Source organism: Trachypithecus francoisi, unplaced genomic scaffold (genome assembly GCF_009764315.1).
Source record: "Trachypithecus francoisi isolate TF-2019V2 unplaced genomic scaffold, Tfra_2.0 Lachesis_group12, whole genome shotgun sequence".
In the NCBI taxonomy this organism is placed as follows: Eukaryota; Metazoa; Chordata; class Mammalia; order Primates; family Cercopithecidae; genus Trachypithecus; species Trachypithecus francoisi.
Genome location: NW_022681457.1, coordinates 103,632,310 through 103,657,451, shown reverse-complemented (window position 1 = coordinate 103,657,451; position 25,142 = coordinate 103,632,310). Strand labels below are relative to the sequence as shown.

The 25,142-nt window shown below is 49.9% G+C and overlaps 1 protein-coding gene across 6 annotated transcripts in view; it reads right to left on the bottom strand.

The window, feature by feature from the left end:
* Positions 1–25,142, bottom strand: part of ECE1 (endothelin converting enzyme 1) — a 133,776-nt gene that overhangs the window by 12,060 nt on the left and 96,574 nt on the right. For all 6 annotated transcript variants that reach the window (XM_033227955.1, XM_033227956.1, XM_033227953.1 and 3 more), the window contains 6 exons: positions 21,953–22,095; positions 19,414–19,528; positions 12,226–12,336; positions 10,207–10,305; positions 9,305–9,382; positions 6,855–6,958 (listed from right to left, as the gene is read on the bottom strand). In XM_033227955.1, the coding sequence (XP_033083846.1) occupies positions 6,855–6,958; positions 9,305–9,382; positions 10,207–10,305; positions 12,226–12,336; positions 19,414–19,528; positions 21,953–22,095 (650 nt within the window). The remainder of the gene's footprint in view (positions 1–6,854; positions 6,959–9,304; positions 9,383–10,206; positions 10,306–12,225; positions 12,337–19,413; positions 19,529–21,952; positions 22,096–25,142) is intronic.

Genomic DNA, 25,142 nt, shown 5'->3' with positions numbered 1-25,142 from the left:
GATCGGGATCAAGGGCGTTAAAAATGCAGACACTCCTTGACCCCAGGCCCAAGTGCACACAAGTACAAGGACATCTACAGAAGGACTGTTTGTTTTGAGACAGGGTCTAGTTCTGTCACCTAGGCTGGAATGCAGTTGTGTGATCATGGCTGACTGCAGCCTCAACTTCTGAGCCTCAAGCCATCCTCCTGCCTCGGACTCCCAAAGGGCTGGGATTACGGGTGTGAGCCATTGTGCCCGGGTGCAGGACTGTTTTTTAGGAGAAAACTAGAAAACACCTGACTGTCTATAAATAAGGAATCAGTTAATTAATGATGTCACATCACATGGTGGAATACTGAGGTTCTTACAAAGAGCAGGAAGGGCCGGGCGCGGTGGCTCAAGCCTGTAATCCCAGCACTTTGGGAGGCTGAGACGGGCGGATCACGAGGTCAGGAGATCGAGACCATCCTGGCGAACACGGTGAAACCCCGTCTCTACTAAAAATACAAAAACTAGCCGGGCGAGGCGGCGGGCGCCTGTAGTCCCAGCTACTTGGGAGGCTGAGGCAGGAGAATGGCGTAAACCCGGGAGGCGGAGCTTGCAGTGAGCTGAGATCCGGCCACTGCACTCCAGTCCGGGCGACAGAGCGAGACTCCGCCTCAAAAAAAAAAAAAAAAAAAAAAACAAAGAGCAGGAAGGGCCATTAGATTTTGAAACGTCAGCACACAGTGGCTCATGCTTGTAATCCCAGGACTTTGGGAGGCTGAGGTGGGTGGATCACTTGAGGCCAGAAGTTTAGGACCAGCCTGGCCAACATGGCAAAAACCCCGTCTCTACTAAAAATACAAAAAAATTAGCCAGGCATGATGGCGCATACTTGTAATCCCAGCTACGTGGGTGGCTGAGGCATGAGAATTGCTTAAACCCAGGAGGTGGAGGTTGCAGTGAGCTGCGATTGCGCCACTGCACTCCGACCTGGATGACAGAGAGAGACTGTCTCAAGAAAAAAAGAAAAAGAAAAAAAAAAGAAAAAGAAAAGAAAAGAAAAAGATTTTGAAAAATCACCATTGTCTAGGCTTGAAGAGTATCTATTAACAGTTTTCAAAGTGTGGTCTGTAGACACCTGGCGGGGAGGGTCCTCAAGACCCTTTTAGGGGATCCATGAAATCAAAACTATCTTATTTATTTATTTATTTATTTTTTGAGACAGAGTTTTGCTCGTCACCCAGGCTGGAGTGCAGTGGCACGACCTTGGCTCACCGCAATCTCCGCCTCCTGGGTTCAAGCGATTCTCCTGCCTCAGCCTCCCAAGTAGCTGAGATTACAGGCACCCACCACCACATCTGGCTAATTTTTGTATTTTTAGTGGAGATGGGGTTTCACTGCATTGGCAAACTCAGGTGATCTGCCCGCCTTGGCCTCCCAAAGTGCTGGGATTACAGGCGTGAGCCACTGCACCCAGCTGAAATCAAAACTATTTTCATAATATTAAGATGTGATTTCCCTTTTCCATTGTGTCACTTGCATGGATGGTGCAAAAGCAACAGTAGGTAAAACTGCTGGAGCCTGACATGAATCAAGGAAGTTCTGGTGGTCACTGAGCCCCGAGTTCCTCATTAGCATGGGCTCACAGCCAAAATAAAAAGCCATTTAGCCATTTTCACTTAGAACATCCTTGATGAAGTAGCTTGCTTGCTTTCCCTCTCTCCCTCCCTTCCTTCCTTTCTTTCTTTCCTTTCTATTTATTTATTTTGAGGCAGAGTCTCACTCTGTCACCCACGCTGGAGTGCAGTGGTGTGACCTCAGCTCATTGCAACCTACACCTCCCAGGTTCAAGTGATTCTCCTGCCTTAACTGGGATTACAGGTGTGCACTACCACCCATGGTTAATTTTTTGTATTTTTAGCAGAGACAGGTTTTCGTCATGTTGTTCAGGCTGAACTCCTGGCCTCAAGTAACCCGTCCACCTTGGCCTCCCAAAGTGTTGGGATTACAGGCGTGAGCCACTGCACCCGGTCATAATGATTAATTTCATTACATCTCAACCCCTGAATACAAGACTTCTTTTTTTTTTTCAAAGCGACAAGATCTTGTTGTGACACCCAGGTTAGAGTGCAGTGGCATGATCATGGCTCATTATAGTCTCGAACTCCTGGGCTCAAGCTGTCCTCCTACCTCAGCCTCTCAGGTAGCTGGGACTACAGGCACTTGTGACTATGCCTGACTGATTTTTTTTTTTTAATGTTATAGAGGTGGAGTCTTGCTGTGTTGCCCAGGCTGTGTTTTTTTTTTTTTTTTTTTTTTTTTGTTGAGACGGAGTCTCGCTCTGTCACCCAGGCTGGAGTGCAGTGGCCGGATCTCAGCTCACTGCAAGCTCCGCCTCCCGGGTTCCCGCCATTCTCCTGCCTCAGCCTCCCGAGTAGCTGGGACTACAGGCGCCCGCCACCTCGCCCGGCTAGTTTTTTTTTTTTGTATTTTTAGTAGAGACGGGGTTTCACCGTGTTAGCCAGGATGGTCTCGATCTCCTGACCTTGTGATCCGCCCGTCTCGGCCTCCCAAAGTGCTGGGATTACAGGCTTGACCCACCGCGCCCGGCCCCCAGGCTGGTTTTGAACTCCTCAAGCGATCCTCCTGCCTCAGCCTCCTGAAGTGCTGGGATTGCAGGTTGAGCCACCGCACTTGGCAGAAGACTTTTTCATATTCCATGTGACCAGTGGGAAATCCACATATAAAGCATTCTGCTTTTTGCATGGAACCCTGTTGGTACTTTTAGGGTGGCTGGTAAACTATGGAATTTCAGACTTGGATATCTGGCAGACATTTTCTTTAAAATGAATAAAGTGAGCTTATCACCTCAAGGAAAACAACTCAAGCCATCTGTTGCCAATGATAAAAATATGAGATTTTAAAAAAATGTTGAAGTTTCAGGCAAAAATTAAAATTTTGAAAAACTTATATTGGCCACCACAAGTTTGACACCTTACCAATAATAATTAAAGGCTTTGCTCATGAAGTCAGCAGTGATATTAACAAATGTGGATTTTTTTTGCTATTGTATAGTGAAAGTATCACCATTTGGAAGATCTGTAAAACTTAGTGAACCATTATTTTCCAAATGACTAATGCATGTTACAAAATCACACTTGGGTAAAAGATCCATTCAAAGTACAGGACAGACCAATGGAATTTAGTGTAATGGAGTATGAAAAGTTCACGGTGGCTCATGCCTGTAATCCTAGCACTTTGGGAGGCTGAGGTAGGAGGATTGCTAGAGCCCAGGAGTTCGAGACCAGCCTGGGCAACATGGTGAAACTCCATCTCTACAAAAAATTACAAAAATTCCAGCCTGGGTGACATGGTGAAATCCGTCTCTACAAAAAATACAAAAATTAGCCAGATGTGGTGGTGTGCACCTGTAATCCCAGCTACTCAGGGGGCTAAGGCCTCACCAGAGCCTGGGAAGGTTGAGGCTGTCGTGAGCTGAGATTACGCACTCCAGCCTGGGTGATAAAGTGAAAATAAGAAAAAAGAAAAAAAAAAGTTCATGGATGTGGTTTCAGATTCCATACTGCAATTAACCTTTAAAAAATTATCACTTTTCAAGTTTTGGTGTAGTATCAGTAGAACGTACACAAGTACCAGAAAAGACTTAAAATATCCCTCATCCCTCCCTCTCCCTCACACTAAATTCCTATGTGAGGCAAGAATTCTTTTTTTTTTTTTTTTTCTTTGAAACAAAGTCTTGTTCTGTCACCCAGGCTGGAGTGCTGCTAGAGTGCAGCTAGAGTGCAGTGGCGCGATCTCGGCTCACTGCAACCTCTGCCTCCCGGGTTCAAGCAATTCTCTGCCTCAGCCTCCTGAGTAGCTGGGACTACAGGTGCCCGCCACCACGCCTGGCTAAGTTTTTGTACTTTTAGTAGAGGTGGGGTTTCACCATCTTGGTCATGCTGGTCTCCAACTCCTGACCTCGTGATCCACCCACCTCGGCCTCCCAAAGTGTTGGGATTACAGGCGTGAGCCACTGCGCCTGGCCAAGAATTCTTTCTACATATCAAAACAACATATGGTAACAGATTGACTGCGGAATCAGATATAAGAATCCAGTTGTCTTTGATTAAGCCAGACATAAAGAAATTTGCAAAAAGTAAAATGATACCTCTCTTCTCATTAATTTTTTGAAAATAGTTATTTTCCATAAAATTGTAATAAAAATCAGGGCCAGGCATGGTGGCAACAGCGCGATCTCGGCTCACCACAACCTCCGCCTCCCGGGTTCAAGTGATTCTCCTGCCTCAGCCTCCTGAGTAACTGGATTACAGGCATGTGCTACCATGCCTGGGTAATTTTGTATTTTTAGTAGAGATGGGGTTTCTCCATGCTGGTCAGGCTGGTCTTGAACTCCCGACCTCGGGTGATCCACGTGCCTTGGCCTCCCAAAGTGCTGGGATTACAGACATGAGCCACCACACTCCACAATAATTTTTTTAAGAGTGTAGAAGGATCCTGAGACCAAAAAAGGTTTTGAAAGTAATGGGATATAGTCATGAGATATTTGGCATTTCAATGACTTCTCTGGTGCAGAGGGGAAGGGTGAGTAAGGAGTGCAGTGAGATGGATACCACATTTCCCCTAAGAGCTGAGACAGTCACTCTGCTTCCTCCAGGTGAGCCCCACAGCCATGGAAAGGTACTGAAAACTTTATTTATTTTGAGATGGGGTCTCACTCTGTTGCCCAGGCTGGAGTACACTGGTGTAATCTCTGTTCACTACAACCTCTGCCTCCCAGGTTCAAACAATTCTCTTGCCTCAGGCTCCCAAGTAGGTAGGATTACAGGTGTGTGCCACCACGCCGGGCTAATTTTTGTATTTTTATTACAGACAGGATTTCACCATGTTGGCCAGATTGGTCTTGAACTCCTGACCTCAGGTGATCTACCCGCCTTGGCCTACCAAAGTACTAGGATTACTGGTGTAAGCCACCGTGCCTGGCTGAGAACTTTATTTATGTATTTATTTATTTTAGAGACAGGGTCTTGCTCTGTAGCCCAGGCTGGAGTGCAACGGTACAACCGTAGCTCACTGTAACCTCAGCCTCCTGGGCTCAAGCGCACGCTACCACGTCCAGCTAATGTTTTAAATTTTTTGTAGAGGTGGGGTTTCGCCATGTTGCCCAGGCTGGTCTCAAACTCCTGGGCTCAAGAGATCCTCCCACCTTGGTCTCTCAAGGCATTCGAATTACAGGCATGAGCCGCGTATCTGGCCAAATGGAGGAATTTAAAATATTGTATTTACATTCAAATAACCACAAATACTTCAATGGGTAGGCAAGGAAATTTAAATACAAAAATTCAAGCTAAGTTAAAATACTTCAGATAAATTGGCAACAGAGCCTATGTCATGTTCTGAAGGTAAAAGCCCACCTTCTTGTACATTGGGGGTGCCCTGGTTGGAGGCTGGAAATGAAGGAAATAGAGATGTTTGAACTTCTAGAGTCCACCAGGGGGCAACAGAGGCAAAGAGAAGTTGATTGCACCCTTCCCTAAGATTTATCCCAAATGTTTGCACTGAAGAATGGAAGGAACTTGGACTGAAGACTAGAACTGGGCTGACTACATTTAATTTTTTTGAGGAGACAGTTTTGTTTTGTTTTTTTTTTCCAGGCAGGGTCTCGCTCTGTTACCCAGGCTGGAGTACAGTGGCATGATCTTGGCTCACTGCAGCCTCGACCTCTTGGGCTCAAGTGATCCTTCTACCTCTGCCTCCCCAGTAGCTGGGACTACAGGTTCGTGCCACCATGCCCAGCTAATTTTTAAAATTTTTTGTAGAGACCACGTCTCCCTCTGTCACCCAACCTGGTCTTGAAGTCTTAGGCTCAAGCGATCTGCCCACCTTGGCCTCCCAAAGTGCTGGGATTACAGGCGTGAGAGGAGACAGTAATAAAAAGGACAAAGACCAGGTCTCATTCTAGGTTATCCTGATTTAACGTCAGGAAGCTGTATTTTTTTGAGATGGAGTCTTGCTCTGTCACCCAGACTGGAGTGCAGTGGCACAATCTTGGCTCACTGCAACCTCCGCCTCCTGGGTTCAAGTGATTCTCATGCCTCAGCTACTCACTCTTGAGTAGCCGGGACTACAGGTGTGCGCCACACACCCGGTTAATTTTTGTATTTTTAGTAGAGACAGGGTTTCGCCACGTTGACCATGGTTGGTCTCAAACTCCTGGGTTCGGGTGATCCACCTGCCTTGGCCTCCCAAAGTGTTGGGATTATAGGCGTGAGCCACCACGGCTGGCCAGGAAGCTGTATCTTTGAAAAAGTTCCCCAGAGGACTCTGATGTGCAGTGAGCTTTGGGAAGCACAGCTGTCAGGCCCATCCAGAACCTTCCCCAGGCCTCTGTGGGCACCCTGTCCTGAGACCCCACCACTCGTGCTAGTGAGGAACTATGGGAAAGCTGCTCTTGCTGGGGTCTCCTTGGGGTCTGGCGCTCCCCAGAGTTCCTCACATTTGACCGCTATGAGGACCCAAGAGCCAGCTCCTCCCATCCTATTCTGCAGATAATGAAAGGCAGGCTCCAAATCCCAAAGCAGTGGAGCGGGGACATGGTGCCAGATCAGCTCCACTCCAGAGGCCAGGCTCACCCTGCCCACAGGCTGGGCAGACTCAAGCCCATCCCAGCTCCTAGCTGGGCCACACTTCTTTTGTCCTTGGTTTCTTCATCTGAAAAGTGGGATAACAAGGGCATCCACTCTTCAGACGGCTCTCATGATAGCTGATCGGGTGCACAGTAAGGGTGCAATGAAAGCCAGTTCGTCCCAAGGCTTGCCCACAGGCGGGGAGCTGGCACCTTCCCGGCAGGGCCTGGGGGAACTCACTGATCTCTGTTGGGGGCTTTCCTGAGCTGGTCGGCAGTGACCCTCCATGAGAAGTTGAAAAACCGCATGGCGTTCTCAAAGTAGAGGTCTGGAACTGCGGTGTACTGGAAAAGAGGAAGCGGAGTCACAATCATGGTGTGCCCTCGGTGAGAGGCATCTTCCAAGACAGGAAGCCAAGGGCTGTCTTGGTTAGGGGATTAATCTGCAGGCTGGAGACTGGAATGCAGGGTTTGGGGATGCAGGGTCAGTTCTTCTCTTGGCCTTCACCCTGGGACACCAGATGGAATGACACCATTGCAGGATGTCCCTACAGCAGCACCTGGGTCCAGGTAAGAAACATCTCCCATGTTGTCCAATAGAACCTCCTGCGACGATGGATGTCCTATGCTCTACGCCTGCGCTGTCCAGTATGACAGACGACTAAGTCTTTTTTTTTTTTTTGAGACGGAGTCTTGCTGTATCGTCCAGGCTGGAGTGCAATGGCATGATCTTGGCTCACTGCAACCTCCACCTCCTGGTTTAAGTGATTCTTGTGCCCCAGCCTCCCTGAGTAGCTGGGATGACAGGCGCGTGCCACCATGCTCAGCTAATTTTTGTATTTTTGGTAAAGACGGAGTTTCACCATGTTGGCCAGGCTGGTTTCAAACTCCTGACCTCAGGTGATCTGCCCACCTTGGCCTCCCAAAGTGCTGGGATTACAGGAGTGAGCCACCACGCCCGGCCGCAACTAAGCATTTCAAATGTGGCGAGTGTGGCTTTTCAATTTAATTGAAACTAATTGAAGTTTTAATTATTTAAATAGCTACCTGTGGCTAGTAGCTACCATACTAGATCTCATAAGTAAAGTAGAAATCTATCTGAAATGTCAAGGGCATGACTGTACACCCTTTTCACTACTCGGCCCAGCCTTCTAGCTTTTTTTCTGTTTTTTGAGACAGGGTCTTGCTCTGTCGCCCACACAAGAGTGCAGTGGTACAATCACAGCTTGCTGCAGCCTTGACTTTTTGAGCATAAGTGATCTTCCCATCTCAGCCTCCCATGTAGCTAGGACTATAGGCACATGCCAACATGCCCAGCTAATTTTTTATTTTTTTTGTAAAGATGAGGTCTCACTATGTTGCCCAGGCTGGTCTTAAACTCCTGAGCTCAAGTGATCCCCCCACCTTGGCCACCCAAAGTACTGGCATTACAAGCATGAGTCACTGTGCCTGGCTCAGCTCTTGACAGGTGCAAAATTCTCCCAGGCTCTGGTAAAATGCTGGAGCCTCAGGGACAGGACATGGATCCTGGGTGCTGCCCAGGATGCCTCCAGAGGCCCAAGGATTCTGCATCATGACACCCTGGAGCATCTTAAATGATTCTCAAGGAAAAGACTGCAGAATGAGTCTCATGATCTCAGCAGGAGTTTTTATAGTCTTGGGTTCTAAATATAACCATGATGAGAGGTTATTAGATTTTTAAATGCCTGAATTCAGGCTGGGCACGGTGGCTCATGCCTGTAATCCCAGCACTTTGGGAGGCCAAGGCGGGCAGACCATTTGAGGTCAGGAGTTCAAGACCAGCCTGGCCAGCAAGGTGAAACCCTCCGTCTCTACTAAAATTACAAAAATCAGCCGGGTGGTGGTGGCATGCGCCTGTCCTCAGCTACTCGGGAGCCTGAGGCAGGAGAATCACTTGAGCCTGGGAGGCTGAGGTTGCAGTGAGCTGAGATAGCACCAGCACACTCCAGAATGAGACCCTGTCTCAAAAAAAAAAAAAAAGATTTTTTTAAAGCCTGAATTCAAGTATTTCAATCACAAGAAGATATAAAACTTTATAATTTGAGGCAGAAGCACAATCCACCTAACGGAGTGATTTGCCAAAAGTTCTAACAAGCAGAGATGTATCAACCACTTCTGCTGCCCAAACCAAGCTGGAAGATGCACCTGGGTTTATGATGCTTCCTTCCCAATTAGCATTTCAAAGTCAAAATCAGAGGTCCGGGTTTCTGGGGAGGTGGGGGAGGACCGTGGGGACAGGAAGCAACTGGAAGCACGACCAGGGAGGGAGGAGGTGGTGTGAGGCTTTTTCCACTTCATACCCCAGCCCTGATGTCTGAGGGCCACCAATTCTCCCTGCACCTTCTGGGGTCTGTTTCCTCCATTCTTTCCTACACATTAAATGGAGCTGACCACTTCCAGGGGGCACACAGCACGGGCTCCGTACTGACTGGTGGGCCCTGCCTGATTGGTGGTGGCTACGGGGAGGCAGGGCCTCCAGCTGACCCGGGAGCCAAATTAAGAAGAAGAGGCTTCCTCATGCCTGACCCATCCCCAAACCCCACACCACATCAGCCCTCTGTGTTCTGACAAGGATGCTGCCTCCAGCACCCCATCTGCACCCAGCCCTGCCTCGGCCCTTTTCCGAGGGGGCATTTGGGAACACGAGGGGGCAGGGCAGCAGTTACTCACGTCATTAAACACTTTGTCCAGCTCCTTGGGGTCCATGATGAAGTTGGGGTATCCTATCATGTTGTAGATGGCATCGGCCTGGACAGGACAGACAGAGGAAGTGAGTGTCTGGCAACCCCGACCAGGCCAGCTTGAGCTCCTTGGGTACTGGGCTCACAGTCTGGTGGGCCAAGGGGAATCAGAGCCAGGCCCTGCCTACTTGGGGCTTTCATGTCTTTTTCTGGAAAGGTTTCCCCCTTGCCAAACCTCTACTTACCCTTAGGTCTCTGTTTAAATGTCACTTTCCCAAGGGAAGTCTTTCCTGACTCCCACTCCACTGAGAGTGCCAGAGCCTTCCCACCCCACGGGACGTGCTGCATCTTCCTGCACCTTTTCCCCGTACACTCAGCGAGGTTTGTCTTCTACAGAACTCCATGCAATCATGTGCTTGAGGCCTACCCCGAATCCTGCTAGGCCTAGACCGCTCACCCCCTGAAGGCAAGACAGCATCCAGGCTGTGCTCCTGGATAGAACTGGCCTCTCCGGGCGCGGTGGCTCACGCCTGTAATGCCAGCACTTTGGGAGGCCAAGGCGGGTGGATCACCTGAGGTCAGGAGTTCGAGACCAACCTGACCAACACGGAGAAACCCCATCTCTACTAAAAATACAAAATTAGCTGGGTGTGGTGGTGCATGCCTGTAATCCCAGCTACTTGGGAGGCTGAGGCAGAAGAATCACATGAACCCGGCAGGCAGAGGTTGCGGTGAGCCAAGATCGCGTCACAGCACTCCAGCCTGGGCAACAAGAACTAAATTCTGCCTCAAAAAAGAAAAAAAGAGAGAACTGGCCTCTCCTTCCCCCACCCACCTCCATCTGTGCTGGACGCCGCAGCACTCCCTCTCCAAGTGCCTGGCCAGCCTCACCTTTTCCTTGGCTGATTTTCGGGTTTCCTCGTCCATCCACTTCAGGGTGCTCAGACTTTCCTCAAACGCCTTCTTGATCTCCAGGATTATCTCGGTGGCCTGAGGAGATACACATCACAGCAGTAAGGTCTGGGCACTGGTCTCATGTAAATGCAATGGACACCCCGTGCAGAAGAATGATGCAGGGCCAGAGATTAAAGTCAATTTTCCAAGCGTCAGGCTGGGTGAGAAGGGGAGCCACAGCTGTGCTTCCAAACCACGCTCCTAATGTGAACCCCCTGCAAGGTAGGACTGGCCTTCCACACACAGGGCTCCATGCTCCAATAAGCTTAGGACGAGCTTCAGGAATGCTGGAAATGTCTCTGCTGTGGGCGTTTTCAGAGCCTTTAATGTGGTAATAGGCACTGCAATTCTTCCAGAGAGGGGAGAAGACACAGCCTCTCCCAGCCCTATTGGACCACAGCAGTCCTTTTTGATGGATCGGGCTTTAAGATCTAGAGTACTCAGCTGGGTGCAGTGGCTCACGCCTGTAATCCCAGTACTTTGGGAGGCCGAGGCGGGCGGATCACAAGGTCAGGAGATCCAGACCACAGTGAAACCCCGTCTCTACTAAAAATACAAAAAATTAGCCGGGCGAGGTGGCGGGCGCCTGTAGTCCCAGCTACCCGGGAGGCTGAGGCGGGAGAATGGCTTGAATCCAGGAGGCAGAGCTTGCAGTGAGCCAAGATCGTGCCACTGCACTCCAGCCTGGTGGACAGAGCAAGACTCCGTCTCAAAAAAAAAAAAAAAAAAAAAAAAAAAAAAAAAAAAAAAAGATCTAGAGTACTCATGTTCCGAGGAGCAGCTTCAGAAATGCCATGTCAGGCTGGAGATGGACAGGTGCTCTCGAGGGTGACAATGTCATGAGCAGACGAGCTCGAAGATGGAAGGTTGAAGGTTCTAGAGAAGGGGAAGGCAGAACTGTGCAGCAACAAGAGCAGGCGGGCCAGCAGACCCCAACTCAGACCCTGCCAGCTGCTCACAGGCCAGTCACTGTAACGGATTTGAACTGTGGTTGGCTCACCTCCAGCTGCAGATGACATCGACATAATGAATACTATTTGTCATCAAGATTGTAACAATAGGCCGGGCGCGGTGGCTCAAGCCTGTAATCCCAGCACTTTGGGAGGCCGAGACGGGCGGATCACGAGGTCAGGAGATCGAGACCATCCTGGCTAACACTGTGAAACCCCGTCTCTACTAAAAATTACAAAAAAAACTAGCAGGGCGAGGTGGCGGGTGCCTGTAGTCCCAGCTACTCGGGAGGCTGAGGCAGGAGAATGGCATAAACCCGGGAGGCGGAGCTTGCGATGAGCTGAGATCCGGCCACTGCATTCCAGCCCGGGCAACAGAGCGAGTCTCCGTCTCCAGAAAAAAAGAAAAAAAGATTGTAACAATAAAATGGCCGCTCCCATTGCTTGAACCCTTATTTTGTGGCGGTGCTCAGTGTGTGACATCTCATTTAATCTCTCTCTGTGGGAGGAATGCCCCCGACTCCATATTGCAAATGATGTAAGAACTGCCCCAGGCTACCCAGTCAGTGGTGAGGCCAGGATCTGAGCTTAGGCCGGGCTATGTCCACAGCGCTCTGCCATGGCACTCCTCTGCCTGTCTAGAACAAACCTATCACCCAAAGAATAAGAAAAATATCACCCTCTGGGCCAGAGCTGCTCTGCCAACATTCTCTCTGGGTCCTTTACAGCCCTTGGAGGTGGGGATGGCTGTCACAGCCTTGCAGGCTCCTGGGAGGCTCATGTGAGCTTGTGCAGATGAAGGGCCTGGCACTGAAGAGCTGCCGTTGTGAGACTCCCATCACCCAGGGCTCGAGGAAGTGGGGCCTCTGCATTGAGGCTGTGGCCCCAGGGCCCTTTGCCCGGGAGCAGGAAAGGCCCAGGGTGGGCTGGAGTGTGAACTGACAGGTCTGTGCAGGGCCATAACAATTGTGACCTTACAGCCAACGTCCACGGGGGAGGCACTTACTATGCTCTTGCTGTCCTCGGCGAAGGTTGCTTTGACAAACATGGGGCCCAACGCAAAGCCCAGGTTGTTTTCTGTGTCACTCACGCAAAACTTCCAGCGAGGAAGACAGGTCTGGAAAACACAAGTCAGGGAGCTCACTGGGCCCCAGCCCTTCATTTCCCGTTCTTTCTGGGAGGTGGTATCACGTGGGGCCCACGTTTCGTTCTGGAAGTTCAGGGAGAGCTTTCTGGCCCAGTAAATTTATTTTAGTTACCAGACCAAGAGGCCACTGATACCCCTCACTGCCACCCCCTGCCATTTCTTGAATGCCAGGCTCTGTGCTGGGACTTCACAAGTGGTGTCCCATTGAGCCAATCAATGACCCTCGGGTCTTACAAACCGTTTGACAGACGGGGAAACACACTCGGCACGGAGCAGCTGCTGGCCCAGGGGGCCCCACGAGTGACAAGTGCCTCTGGGACAAGATGTGCCTGACTCCACGTCCCATGCTCCTACCTACCCCCAGCTCGTCCTGCCTCCTGGGCAGACCAGGAGTCTGGAGGCAAAGAGCTGTGGGGAGTGATTGGTCTACCTGAGCCACAGAAAAAACTTGCCCAGGGCCAGGGCTCCAATGCCACTGAAGATCTCAAATGAGAACACTACAGCCACACTGCAGGACTTTTTTTTTTTTTTTTTGGCAGGGTCTCGCTCTGTCACCTAGGCTGGAGTGCAGTGGTGCGATCACAGCTCACTGCAGCCTCGACCTCCCAGGCTCAAGTGATCTTCCCACCTTAGCCTCCTGAGTAGCTGGGACGACAGGTGCTTGCCACCATGCCTGGCTCATTTTTTCTATTAAAAAAAGTTTTCTTTTTTTGTAAAGACATGGTCCCACTATGTTGCCCAGGCTGGTCTAGAACTCTTGGGCTCAAGTGATCCTCCTGCCTTGACCTCCCAGAGTGCTGAGATTACAGGCGTGTGTGAGCACCATGCCCGGCTCACCGTGGGACTGCAATGCCTTGACTGTTTCTTGGTCTCGCCTACAAGCCCCACAGTCCATACGACAACTCTATGCAAACCGGAAATAGGCGTCTGTGGGCTGCAACCTCCTGGGCATGGCCCAGGGACGTGTGCCCAGCTAATGTCAGCCCCAGTCATTCCCCGGCCAGGCATCCCTCTGTGGGCAGTATATATGACCACATGTGGTGGCCCCGCTCACATAAATCCCTCGTGCGACAGAGGAAGCGATGTCCTCTTAACCCCAAAGAACAGGTGGTTAACAACCACCCACGCTCAGGGCAGCCTGATTCATAATGGCTCTAAACTGACAACAGCCCAAAGGCCCATCAGCAGGCAGATGGATCAACAAAATGTGGTATTTTTATACAGCAACATACTACTTGGCAACAAAAAGGAATGAACTAGCTACTGATACATACGACAGCATGGATGAATTCCACAGATTTAAGCAGAGCAAAAGCAGCCAGGCACATCATATATAATTCCATCTGCACCCAGCTGCACCAGCCTTGGAGGCTGGGGGCTGACGGGAAAGAGGCATGAGGGTACCTGCTGTTCAGAAGGTGCTGAACAAATGGGTGATAGGAATGTTCTCTATCTTTCTAAAATGTTTATACTTTTTCTTTCTTTCTTTTTTTTTTTTTTTTTTTTAGCATGCTACGCCCAAGGCAGAAGGGGATATTCTCTATCTTGATTGTGGTAATGATGGTTACATGGGTGACTTCATTGGTCAAACTCATTGAGGCCAGGTGCAGTGGCTCGTGCCTGTAATCCCAGCACTTTGGGAGGCCAAGGCGAATGGATCATTTGAGGTCAGGAGTTTGAGACCAGTCTGGCCAACATGGTAAAACCTCATCTCTACAAAAGATACAAAAATTAGCCAGGCATGGTGGCATGCGCCTGTAATCCCAGCACACAGAAGGCTGAGGCAGTAGAATTGCTTGAACCCGGGAGGTGGAGGTTGCAGTGAGCCAAGATCAGGTCACTGCACTCCAGCCTGGCTGACAGAGGGAGGCTCTAGCTCAATTAAAAACAAAAACAAACAAACGAACAAACAAACAAAAAAAGCTGGGACAGTGGCTCACACCTGCAATCCCAGCACTTTGGGTGGCTGAGGTGGGTGGATCCCCTGAGGTCAGGAGTTCAAGACCAGCCTGGCCAACATGGGTGCAACTCCGTCTCTACTACAAATACAAAAATTAGCCGGGTGTGGTGGTGGGCACATGTAACCCCAGCTACTCGGGAGGCTGAGGCACGAGAATCGCTTGAACCCTGGGGGTGGAGGCTGCAGTGAGCTGAGATCGCGCCACTGCACTCCAGCCTGGGTGACAGAGTGAGACTCCATCTCAAAACCAAACCAAACCAAAAACTCACTGAACTGTATATTAATGTACACTGCATTTTTCATTGTATGTAAATTATGCCTTAGCTACAAAAATTTCTTTTAGGCAAGAAAGAAGGAAGGAAGGGCCCCTCTTCTCATCTCAACCTTGTTGTTTTTAGTTTTCCCAACTACATGTCCATTTGGATGCCTTGCCCTCAGCCTCTCCCTCCCTCCCCTGCCTGCCCTCCTGCGGCTGAGAAGCCCAAAGCTAGACACGTGGTCTGTGTCTGGCTGAGGCCGACCACACAGGAGGTCAGGACTAGGGGGACTCTAATTTGAGGCTCCGTGGAGGCTCCAGGCTGTGAGGGCCGAATCACAGACAGACTTTCTTATGCGTCGTCTTCTCTGGAGATTCTCTGGATAAACCCATTCCTTCACACGAGCTTTCATTCATTTACACATCCAGTCTTCTACAAGCAGTTCCCCTGCAACCTGGCTGTGCTAGGTCTTCGGAAGCTAGAGATGAATCAACAGTCAGCCTGCACTCCTGGGTCTCAACTGAAATGCCCAGAACACCCAGTGAGAGAAACAGACATGTACTAGCACCATCCAAGCAGTAATCGCAGTAAAGTGAAGCAGTGGAATGAGTGCTTACTGTGTGCCAGCCCCTACTGCATATACTGCTTACAGTAAGATTCTCCTGCCTCAGCCTCCCGAGTAGCTGGGATTACAGGTGCCCACCGCTACGCCTGGCTAATTTTTGTACGTTTAGTAGACACAGGGTTTCACCATGTTGGCCAGTCTGGTCTCAAACTCCTGACATCAGGTGATCTGCCCGCCTCAGCCTCCCAAAGTGCTAGGAATATAGGTGTGAACCACCACGGCCAGACTCTTTGTTTCTTTTTGCAGATAAAAAACTGTGGCACAGAGAAGTTAAATCACTTGGCCAAAGGGATCACCCAGGGAGTAAGTGGTTGAGGTGGATTTTTTTTTTTTTTTGAGATGGAGTCTTGCTCTGTCTTCCAGGTTGGAGTGCAGTGGTGTGATATCGGCTTACTGCAACCACTGCTTCCTAGGTTCAAGCAATTCTCCTGCCACAGCCTCCCGTGTAGCTAGGATCACAGACGTGTGCCACCATACTCGGCTATTTTTTTTGTAGTTTTAGTAGAGGTGGGCTTTCACCATGTTGGCCAGGGTGGTCTTGAACTCCTGGCCTCAGGTGATCCACCAGACTTGGCCTCCCAAAAGTGCTGGGATTACGGGCATGAGCCACTGCACCCAGCCTGAGGTAGAATTTGAACTCAGAAAGTCCGGCTTCAATGTCTTCCTTCAGAGCCACGCTCTCTGCCTACAAGTCAAGAAGTCCTGGAAGTCCTACAGGATGGTGAGAAAAATCTCCAAAAGGAGCAAGGGTCAGATCGATCCGACCGGTCAGGAAGCCTGCATCTTGGAGGTGATCTATGAGTCAAGTCTGCGAAGATAAGGAGCAGCCAGGCAGCCTCCTCCACCCTGACCTGGCTGCATTTTTTTTAAACCTCTTCCTCACTGTAATACAAGGAGCCCTCCGCAAGGGGTTCCTTCCTCCCTGCTGGAAGTCTCAAGTCACAAATGGGTGACAGCTGATGGGAAACAGCTGCGTGCAGTGCTTCAGCAGTCGGAACACACTTCACAGGGATCCCCCGTGTAATCTTAGGCGGCCCTTGGCTATGCAAGGCAGGGATCTGTTACCCCTTTTTACAGATGGGAGACTGAGCCCCTGCCCCAACGAAGCAATCTGCCTCAGGTGTGGTTAGAAGAACCAATTCAAACATGGATCTTCTGACTCCAAATCCCATGCTGTTTTCTCACGGCAGGCTCCCTCCCTGCCAGGATGAATAAACGCACACACCACACTGCTTCCCACGTTCTATGCTTTTTCCCAAATGGAGGCCATTCACAGAGGTGAGGTCTGTGAGGTGAGATCAGGAATGATCTCCAATTGCAGATTTAAAAAAACTGAGGCTCAGAGATGTATAAGGACTACCCAAGGTCACAGAGCTAGGAAGTGGCTTTGAGTTGGGCTGAACACAAGCAGGAGGGACCTGGCCTGGGCCCAGACACTGTCACAGCGGAGGAGTAGAGAGGGCTAGAGATTAAGAAACAGGCAAGCAGCAGCCTTCACCCATCAGCCCTGGGGTATCCAGAGATCCCTGCTCAGAGCCTCCCACTTCAGGGTTCCCACTTGACCTTGCCTCTCCTGAGGCCTCCCTGTGTCCCACCTGCTCCAAGTGCCACATTCGAGCAGCACCCTGTGCTTTGAAGGTGGCCCAGGGAAGCTCACTCCATAACTGACTAATTAATTAATTTTTTAAAAAGTGATGGGGTCTCACTCTGTTGCCCAGGCTGGAGTGCAGTGGTGTAGCCAGTGATAGCTCGCTGCAGTCTTAAACTCCTGGGATCAAACAGTCCTCCTGCCTCAGCCTCCAGAGTAGCTGGGACTGTAGGCATGCACCATGTGCCTGGCTCAGAACTTTTTTATCTTGCAAATCTGAAACTCTATATTCATTAAATAATAATTCCTCATCCCTCTTCCTCCATATCAGCCCTTGGCAACCACAGGGAAGCTTGACCTTAACTTTTGTTTCCTGCAGAGCAGAGGCTGAGTGGTACAGAGCTCAGGGCTATGGAATCAGACATGTTGGGTTTGATAGCCTCCTCTCCACTATAAGCGACTTTGAACAAGTCCCTTTCCCTCACTGAGCCTCGGTTTCCTCATCTGTAAAATGGAAGAGGATAATAGCTGTTGTAGGAATTTATAATGCCTGTAAAAAGTAGATATCCAATAATGCTATCTTTGGTTATTATTATCATTATGGTAAGTGAGTAGCTGAAAGTGCCTCAAAGTTGTAAACATCAGATCTGGGATTTTCATTCAAGCTTGCTGCTTTCTTTTCTTTTCTTTTTTTTTTTTTTTTTTTTTTTTGAGGCGGAGTCTCGCTCTGTCGCCCAGGCTGGAGTGCAGTGGCCGGATCTCAGCTCACTGCAAGCTCCGCCTCCCGGGTTTACGCCATTCTCCTGCCTCAGCCTCCCGAGTAGCTGGGACTACAGGCGCCCGCCACCTCGCCCGGCTAGATTTTTGTATTTTTTTAGTAGAGACGGGGTTTCACCGTGTTAGCCAGGATGGTCTCGATCTCCTGACCTCGCGATCCGCCCGTCTCGGCCTCCCAAAGTGCTGGGATTACAGGCTTGAGCCACCGCGCCCGGCCGCTGCTTTCTTTTCTTAAAATAAACACATAAATATTTAAAAAAAAAAAAGATAGGGTCTTGCTATGTTTTCCAGGCTGGGCTCACATGATCCACCTGTCTTGGCCTCTCAAAGTGTTGGCATTACAAACGTGAGCCACCATACCAGGCCCCTGCTGCTTTCTTGCTGGGTGACTAAGAAAGTCCCTGCACCTCCCTGAGCCTGTTTCCTCATCTGTAACCTGGGAAGGTTAGAGATGATGTGGGTGTATGTTCCACAGACAGAACAATCTCTGGAACCATCATCCTGGGTCCTGATCAAACCTCTCTATAGAAAGTCCCCTGGGAAGCCAAGTTCTGCAGGGAACAGAATCCTGGCTATGGCCACATCTCTCACCCAGGGCCAGTCCAAGGTAGATGCATGATGAGCAGGAAGGCGAGATGGTCGGGCGGGCAGAGCAGCAAACCCACTGTTCCCACTTTGCCCTCCGCAGGACAGCATGGCTCTTGCGGCCAAGGTCTGGTGGTGCCCTTGGAAGCGCCTCTGGTTAGAAATGGGGCTTGTTCCCAGCTACCCTCTCCCTCAGTCCCCTTCCTGCCAGAGGTAGGTTTGCATGGGGATGGGAGAGAGGACGTGTGGGATGCATTCCAGGGCTCAAAGCAGGAGCCCACATCCTGCCATTCTCTGCCAGTCCTCATCTGGATTGGACTCTGGGAAGGGTTGCAGGGGTGGGGTCCAGCTGGAGTCACTCTGCCTGCTCTCTGGGGAGGATTGCTAGGGTCTTGCTAGCTGCTATCTGGGTTGGGGAAGGTGTACCAGGTGAGCTTGGCATACCAGCCTCTATTGCTCTGCAGCTGGGGCCTCTTCCAGCCACTCTCTGGGCCCTGGGCTTGATGTACCCCATCAGCACATATGAGAACTGGTCAGTTCCTATCACCTCCCTCAGACGGTGTGGGCTCTTGGGGTACAGACCCCAGCTCACTGTCTCAGTATTCCCATACTGGGCTCAGAGCCTGGCATATGGTGGCAGGAGTTCAATGAGTAACCATTAGTTGGCTGCATGAGCGAGAGGGTGACAGCTACTTCCTTGGGGAGAAGGTGGAAGTGGCTGTGAAACTTTCCACTGGGGCTAGGTTCCCCTGTGAGAGGGCAGGGAAGGTCCCTGAAGCCTCTGGAAGAATGGACCCTCAGGGGTCCTGGTTGGGGGGCATTTAACAGCAGGTAGAGCCCACCTGGCCTGGGGTTTCCCAGATTACAAACTGGGAGGAAAACAGAAACACTGAACAGTTGCATGGTGCTTCCAAGAATCAGGCACTGTTCTGTGTTTTACGTTTCTGGGAAAAAAGTAATACTATTGGGTGTCCCCTGTGCAAAGTGCAGATAATAATAGTACCCACCGCACAGGCATTGTGAGGATCACAAGTTGTTCAAGGAGAGCATCTATCATCACTACTGGCAACTACTTTTGGCTGTAAACTGGCTAAGTGGCTAGGACTCCTCTGTACCCTTTACTTGGCATAATCACTCCTTCTGGAAGCTTCTGCCCACTCCCAGCTGGCTAAGGTCCCTTCCCGTGCTCCCACAGACGCCTTGGCATCAAGTAGGTGCTCAGCCCATATACAGGCATACACAGTAGCAGGCTCACCTTCTTGGTCCCGTACATGACTTCCATGAACTTCTCATCGGCGTCCTGAAAGCGCTGGTCGAGGAAGGAGCTTGTTTTCCGCACCAGGTTCCAAATCATGTAGTTGTTGAGCAGGCTGCGGGGAGAGGAGGCCAGAGAGACTCAGGGACAAGCCTAGGCAGGGAGCATCGTGGCCCTTCCCCTGCTGGCCCCTAGAGGGCTCTCAAACTCGGCCTGTGACCCCAGGCCCCGTCCAGCCTGCCCAGGCTTGGTGGGTTACTGCTCCCTAACACGTGCAATGTAAGCTCTTCAAGGGAAAGGTCTGGGTCTTCTACCACAGGAAACGCCTCAGTGTTTAGTGCAATCACTTATATACCACAGGTACTCAATAAATGCTTGTTGCCTAGCTGCTCTGTGTCTGGAAGCTATGAAGCCCCAGCATGGAGACCCAGCCCAATGGTGTATGCTACAGGGCTGGGATGGAGAGGTGACTACCACTTCTACAGCTTGGAGGTGCCCCAGCCAGAAGGCCAGACAGGCTAAGAATAGGAGGGGCAGGAAAAGAAACCCAGCCCAGCCAGGCCAAGGTTTCCACGATGACAGCTCCCACTGCCCCACCCCCAGCGCACAGGGAACCTATCTGTGGCTGTTGCCACCATTGCCAAGAAGTCACCTTGGGACTGTAGTGAACATCTAATCTCTAATCAGAATCAACCAAAATGCTGGACAATGAGAGGGAAGAAGTAAAGAACTGTATTTGTACATGACAGAATACTATGCAACCATGAACAATGATGGTTGCAGAGGTTTTGAGATGACAAGGGGGAGAATGTTCAGGATACAGGTCAAGGGCAAAGGAGACTAGACATTTAGTGATGATAATGGGAAAAAAAAGACCACATATTAGAAAATCCATCTCTTTCCCTCCTCTCTCCTGCCCTCCCCCCCGCTTTCTCTCTACATATACACACACATACACCACAAGATCAACAGGAGTCATTTAAAATTTTTTCAGAGCCTGGTGAAGTGGCTCATGCCTGTAATCTTAGCACTTTGAGAGGCCAAGGTGGGAGGATTGCCTGAGCCCAGGAGTTTGAGACCAGCCTAGGTAACATAATGAGACCCCCATCTCATTAAACAAATTTTAACAAGTTTGGGTGGGGAGTTAGGAAAAAAATAAGTTAAATAAAATAATTTTTTTTTCCTAGTTTTCAAAAAAATTTTTTAAAAATTCTAAGTATTGGCCGGGCGCGGTGGCTCAAGCCTGTAATCCCAGCACTTTGGGAGGCCGAGACGGGCGGATCAAGAGGTCAGAAGATCGAGACCATCCTGGCTAACACGGTGAAACCCCGTCTCTACTAAAAAAAAAAAAAAAAAAAACAAAAAACAAAAAACTAGCCGGGCGAGGTGGCGGCGCCTGTAGTCCCAGCTACTTGGGAGGCTGGGACAGGAGAATGGCGTGAACCCGGGAGGTGGAGCTTACAGTGAGCTGAGATCCGGCCACTGCACTCCAGCCTGGGTGACAGAGCGAGACTCCGTCTCAAAAAAAAAAAAAAAAAAAAAATCTAAGTATTGCCGGGTGGTGGTGGCTTATGCCTGCAATCCCAGCACTTTGGGAGGCTGAGGCAGACAGATCACCTGAGGTCAGGAGTTAGGGACCATCCTGGCCAACATGGTGAACCCCATCTCTACTAAAAATATAAACATTAGGCTGGCGTGGTGGCAGGCACCTCTAATTCCAGCTGTTTGGGAGGCCGAGGCAGGAGAATCACTTAAACCTGGGAGGCGGAGGTTGCAGTGAGCCGAGATCACGCCACTGCACTCCAGCCTGACAGAGTGAGACTCCATCTCAAAAAAAGAAAAAAAAGAAAATCATAAGCATTAACTAAAAATAATAGCCAACATTTACTGAGTCCCATTACATGCTAGGGACTGTATTAAATCACCTCATACGGATTGTTTCGCTTGATTCTCACATCACCCCTAAATGGTAAGTGCTAGATTTTTTTATTTGAGACAAGGTTTTCCTCTGTCTCCCAAGCGGGAGTGCAACAGTGCAATCACAGCTCACTACAACCTCTACCTCCTGAGCTCAAGCAATCCTTCCACTTCAGCCTCCCTCTCGAGTAGCTGGGATGACAGGCACATGATACCATGTCTGGCTAAATTTTTATTTTTTGTAGAGACACCGTCTCGCCATATTGCCCAGGCTGGTCTTGAACTCCGGGACTCAAGTGATCCTCCTGCCTTGGTCTCCCAAAGTCCCGCAATTACAGGCATTCGTGCCCGGCCACAGATGCTATTTGTATCCCCATTTTATGGAGGAGGAGAATGAACTTAAGAAAGAATAAGAAATTTGCCCAAGTCTACAAAGCTGGTAGTTGGAAAGAGGCTGGGATTTAAACCTGCACCCGTAACCAGGATGTCCTGCTGCCTCTCATAAAAGCCCGCCCAGGTCCCACTCTCCTGAGTCAGACTGTCATCCCCACCCCTGCCCAGCCTGCCCAAGAAGAGGGCTGCCTGTGAGAGGCATGGCCCAGGCCACTGGGGGTTCCCTTACCATTTGTCAGTGTTGTTGATGAGAGTGGAGACCTGCTCAAGGTATTCCTTGTCATAGACCACAATTGGCTCGGATTCGTTGATCTCCACGGGGTAGAAGATAGTGTTGAGAAAAGGTAACCAGTTGATGGCGGGTGCCAAGGTCTGCAAGGGAAAAGGACAATGTGACTCTGTGGGGCTGCTTCTCCTCAGAGCCCAGGTCTCCAGGACGGCCTTCTACAGGAAGCAAAGGAAAGAGCTTGGGCTTGGCGCCATCTGACAGCGCACTGGGCAGAGAGTCAAGCAGAGCCTGGTGGACTTTTGTCAGAGATGCTGTAGGTAGAATTCTAAGGAGTCCAACACCAAAATTTAACTCGAAATGAAACGAGGATGGAATGAGAAGATGCAGCAGCTACCGCTACCATTCAGCAAGCGTCTCCTGTGTGCCAGGAGCCGTGGCAAATGATTCATGCATACGATTCCAACCGGTCCTCGCGAGAGTCCAAGCAGTAGGCACTATTATCCCTGCTTCATGGATGAAGAGACTGAGCTTCAGACAGGCCTGAAATAGTTGAGCATGTAGAATCTGCAGCCAAACTGCCCAGGCTCATCTTCTAGCTCTCTTCCTTGCTAGCTGTGTAACCCTGGGTAAGTTAATGAACCCTTCTGGGTCTCAGTATCTTGTCTGAAAAGTGGGGATCACCATAATAACAGAATCCACTTCACTGGGTCATTTGTGAGGACTGAACAAGCTTATGCTGTCTGTTCTATTCCACATGGGCTTCTGTAACATCAGTGAGCTTCTACATGATTGGTGAATTCAGGATGACAGCAGTATAACGTGCGGACTGCATTGGTCTGAAGGTGATGTTTCTCAGGCATGGGATTGGGAAGGGTTGAATGCCAACCTTCAGCAAGAAATGAAAAGCCCTCAGCTCAGCTGATGCACACAGCAGGCTGGTCAGCTCTACCTTTTCTTCTTTTTTTTGAGAGAGAGTCTCACTCAGTCGCCCAGGCTGGAGTGCAGTGGCACGATCTCGGCTCACTGCAAGCTCCACCTCCCGGGTTCACACCATTCTCCTGCCTCAGCCTCCTGAGTAGCTGGGACTACAGGTGCCTGCCACCATGCCTGGCTAATTTTTTATATTTTTAGTAGAGATGGGGTTTCACCGTGTTAGCCAGGATGGTCTCAATCTCCTGACCTCGTGATCCGCCCGTCTCAGCCTCCCAAAGTGCTGGGATTACAGGTGTGAGTCACTGCGCCCAGCCTACTTTTTTTTTTTTTTTGAGACGAAGTCTCTCTCTTTTGCCAGGCTGGAGTGCTGTGGCACAATCTCAGCTCACCACAACCTCTGCCTCCTGGGTTCAAATGATTCTCCTGCCTCGGCCTCCTGAGTAGCTGGGATTACAGGCGCGTGCCACCACACCTGGCTAATTTTTGTATTTTCAGTAGAGACGGGGTTTCACCATGTTGGTCAGGCTGGTCTCGAACTCCTGCCTTCATGATCCACCTACCTTGGCCTCCCAAAATGCTAGGATTACCAGCACTTTGAGCCACTGTGCTAGGCCAGAGCTCCCCGTCTTATCTGCAGGGTCTTGGTGTCCACAGCTAGCACTTCCCAGCTGGCACTTTCCCCATGGCAGCCTCCAGCCATGCTGAGGTACTCCTTAAGGTTCCAATTATTTTTTTGTTAGGATTCTGGTTACAAAGTTGCACAACTTAAAAAAAAAAAAAAATTGTGGTACACTTTGGAAGGCCGAGGCCAGTGGATCACCTGAAGTCAAGAGTTCGAGACCCGCCTGGACAACATGGTGAAACCCTGTCTCTACCAAAACCACAAACATTAGCCAGCCGTGATGGTACATGCCTATAGTCACAGCTACTCGGGAGGCTGAGGCAGGAGAATCGCTTGAACCCGGGAGGCAGAGGTTGCAGTGAGCCCAGATCACGCCACTGCACACCAGCCTGGGCAACAGAGTGAGACTCCATCTCAAAAAAAAAAAAAAAATGTGGTAAAATACATATCACATAAAATTCACCATCTTCACCATGTTTAAGAGCACAGTTCAAGGTCAGATGCATTGGTTCATGCCTGTAACCTCAGCACTTTGGGAGACTGAGGTGGGCAGATCGCTTGAGCCCAGGAGTTCAAGACCAGCATGGGCAACATGGCAAGACCCCATCTTTACAAAAAAAAAATTAAAAATCAGCTAGGCATGGGGGCCTGTGCCTGCAGTCCCAGGTGGGAGAATTGCTTGAGCCTGGGAGGTCAAGGCTGCAGTGAGCTGAAATCACACCACTACACTGCAGCCTGGTTGACAGAGTGAAACCCTGCCTCAGAAAAAAAAAAAGAGCACAGTTCAGGGGCATTGAGTCCATTCACACTGCTGTGCTACCATCACCACCACTATCCAGCCATGGACTGTTTTTTTTTTATTATTATTATTTATTTTGTTTTGAGACAGAATCTTGCTCTGTTGCCCATGCTGGAGTACAGTGGTGCAATCTCAGCTCACTGCAACCTCCACCTCTCGGGTTCAAGCGATTCTCCTGTCCCAGCCTCCCAAGTAGCTGGAACTACAGGCACACGCCACCACCCTTGGCTAATTTTTTTCTTTAATTTTATTTTTAGTAGAGATGGTTTCACCATATTGGTCAGGCTGGTCTCAAACTCCTGAACTCTGGTGATCCACCTGTCTGGGCCTCCCAAAGCGAGGGGATTACAGGCGTGAGCCACCACGTTTGGCCCCACAGATTTCATCTTGCAAATGTGAGACTCTACCCATTAGGCAATAACTTCCCACTCGCTCCAACCCCCACCCCTGGAAACTACCATTCTACTTTCTGTCTCTATGAACTTGCCTACTCTAGGTACCTCATAGAAGTAGAATCAGGCAGCATTTGTCCTTTTGTGATTGGCTTATTTTGCTTAGCACAATATCCTCAAGTAAAATTGCCTAACTTTTGTTCTGCTCTTGTTCTATTTTCCCCACCTGTACTGCTATTTCTAGTGTATGATTTTACAGAACACAAGGAACTACATATACTGCTACAGCAAAAATGCCTGTACATGTCAATCACTTAGAAGGGTATGTCTGGCATTTGGCAAGCAATCCATCAATGTTGGCCATTACTATCTTTGCTCAGGGTCTCCCATGTATGTTCCTTGGCCTGTCCAATTCCAAATTCTCTTTCATTTTCTTGAAAAAGG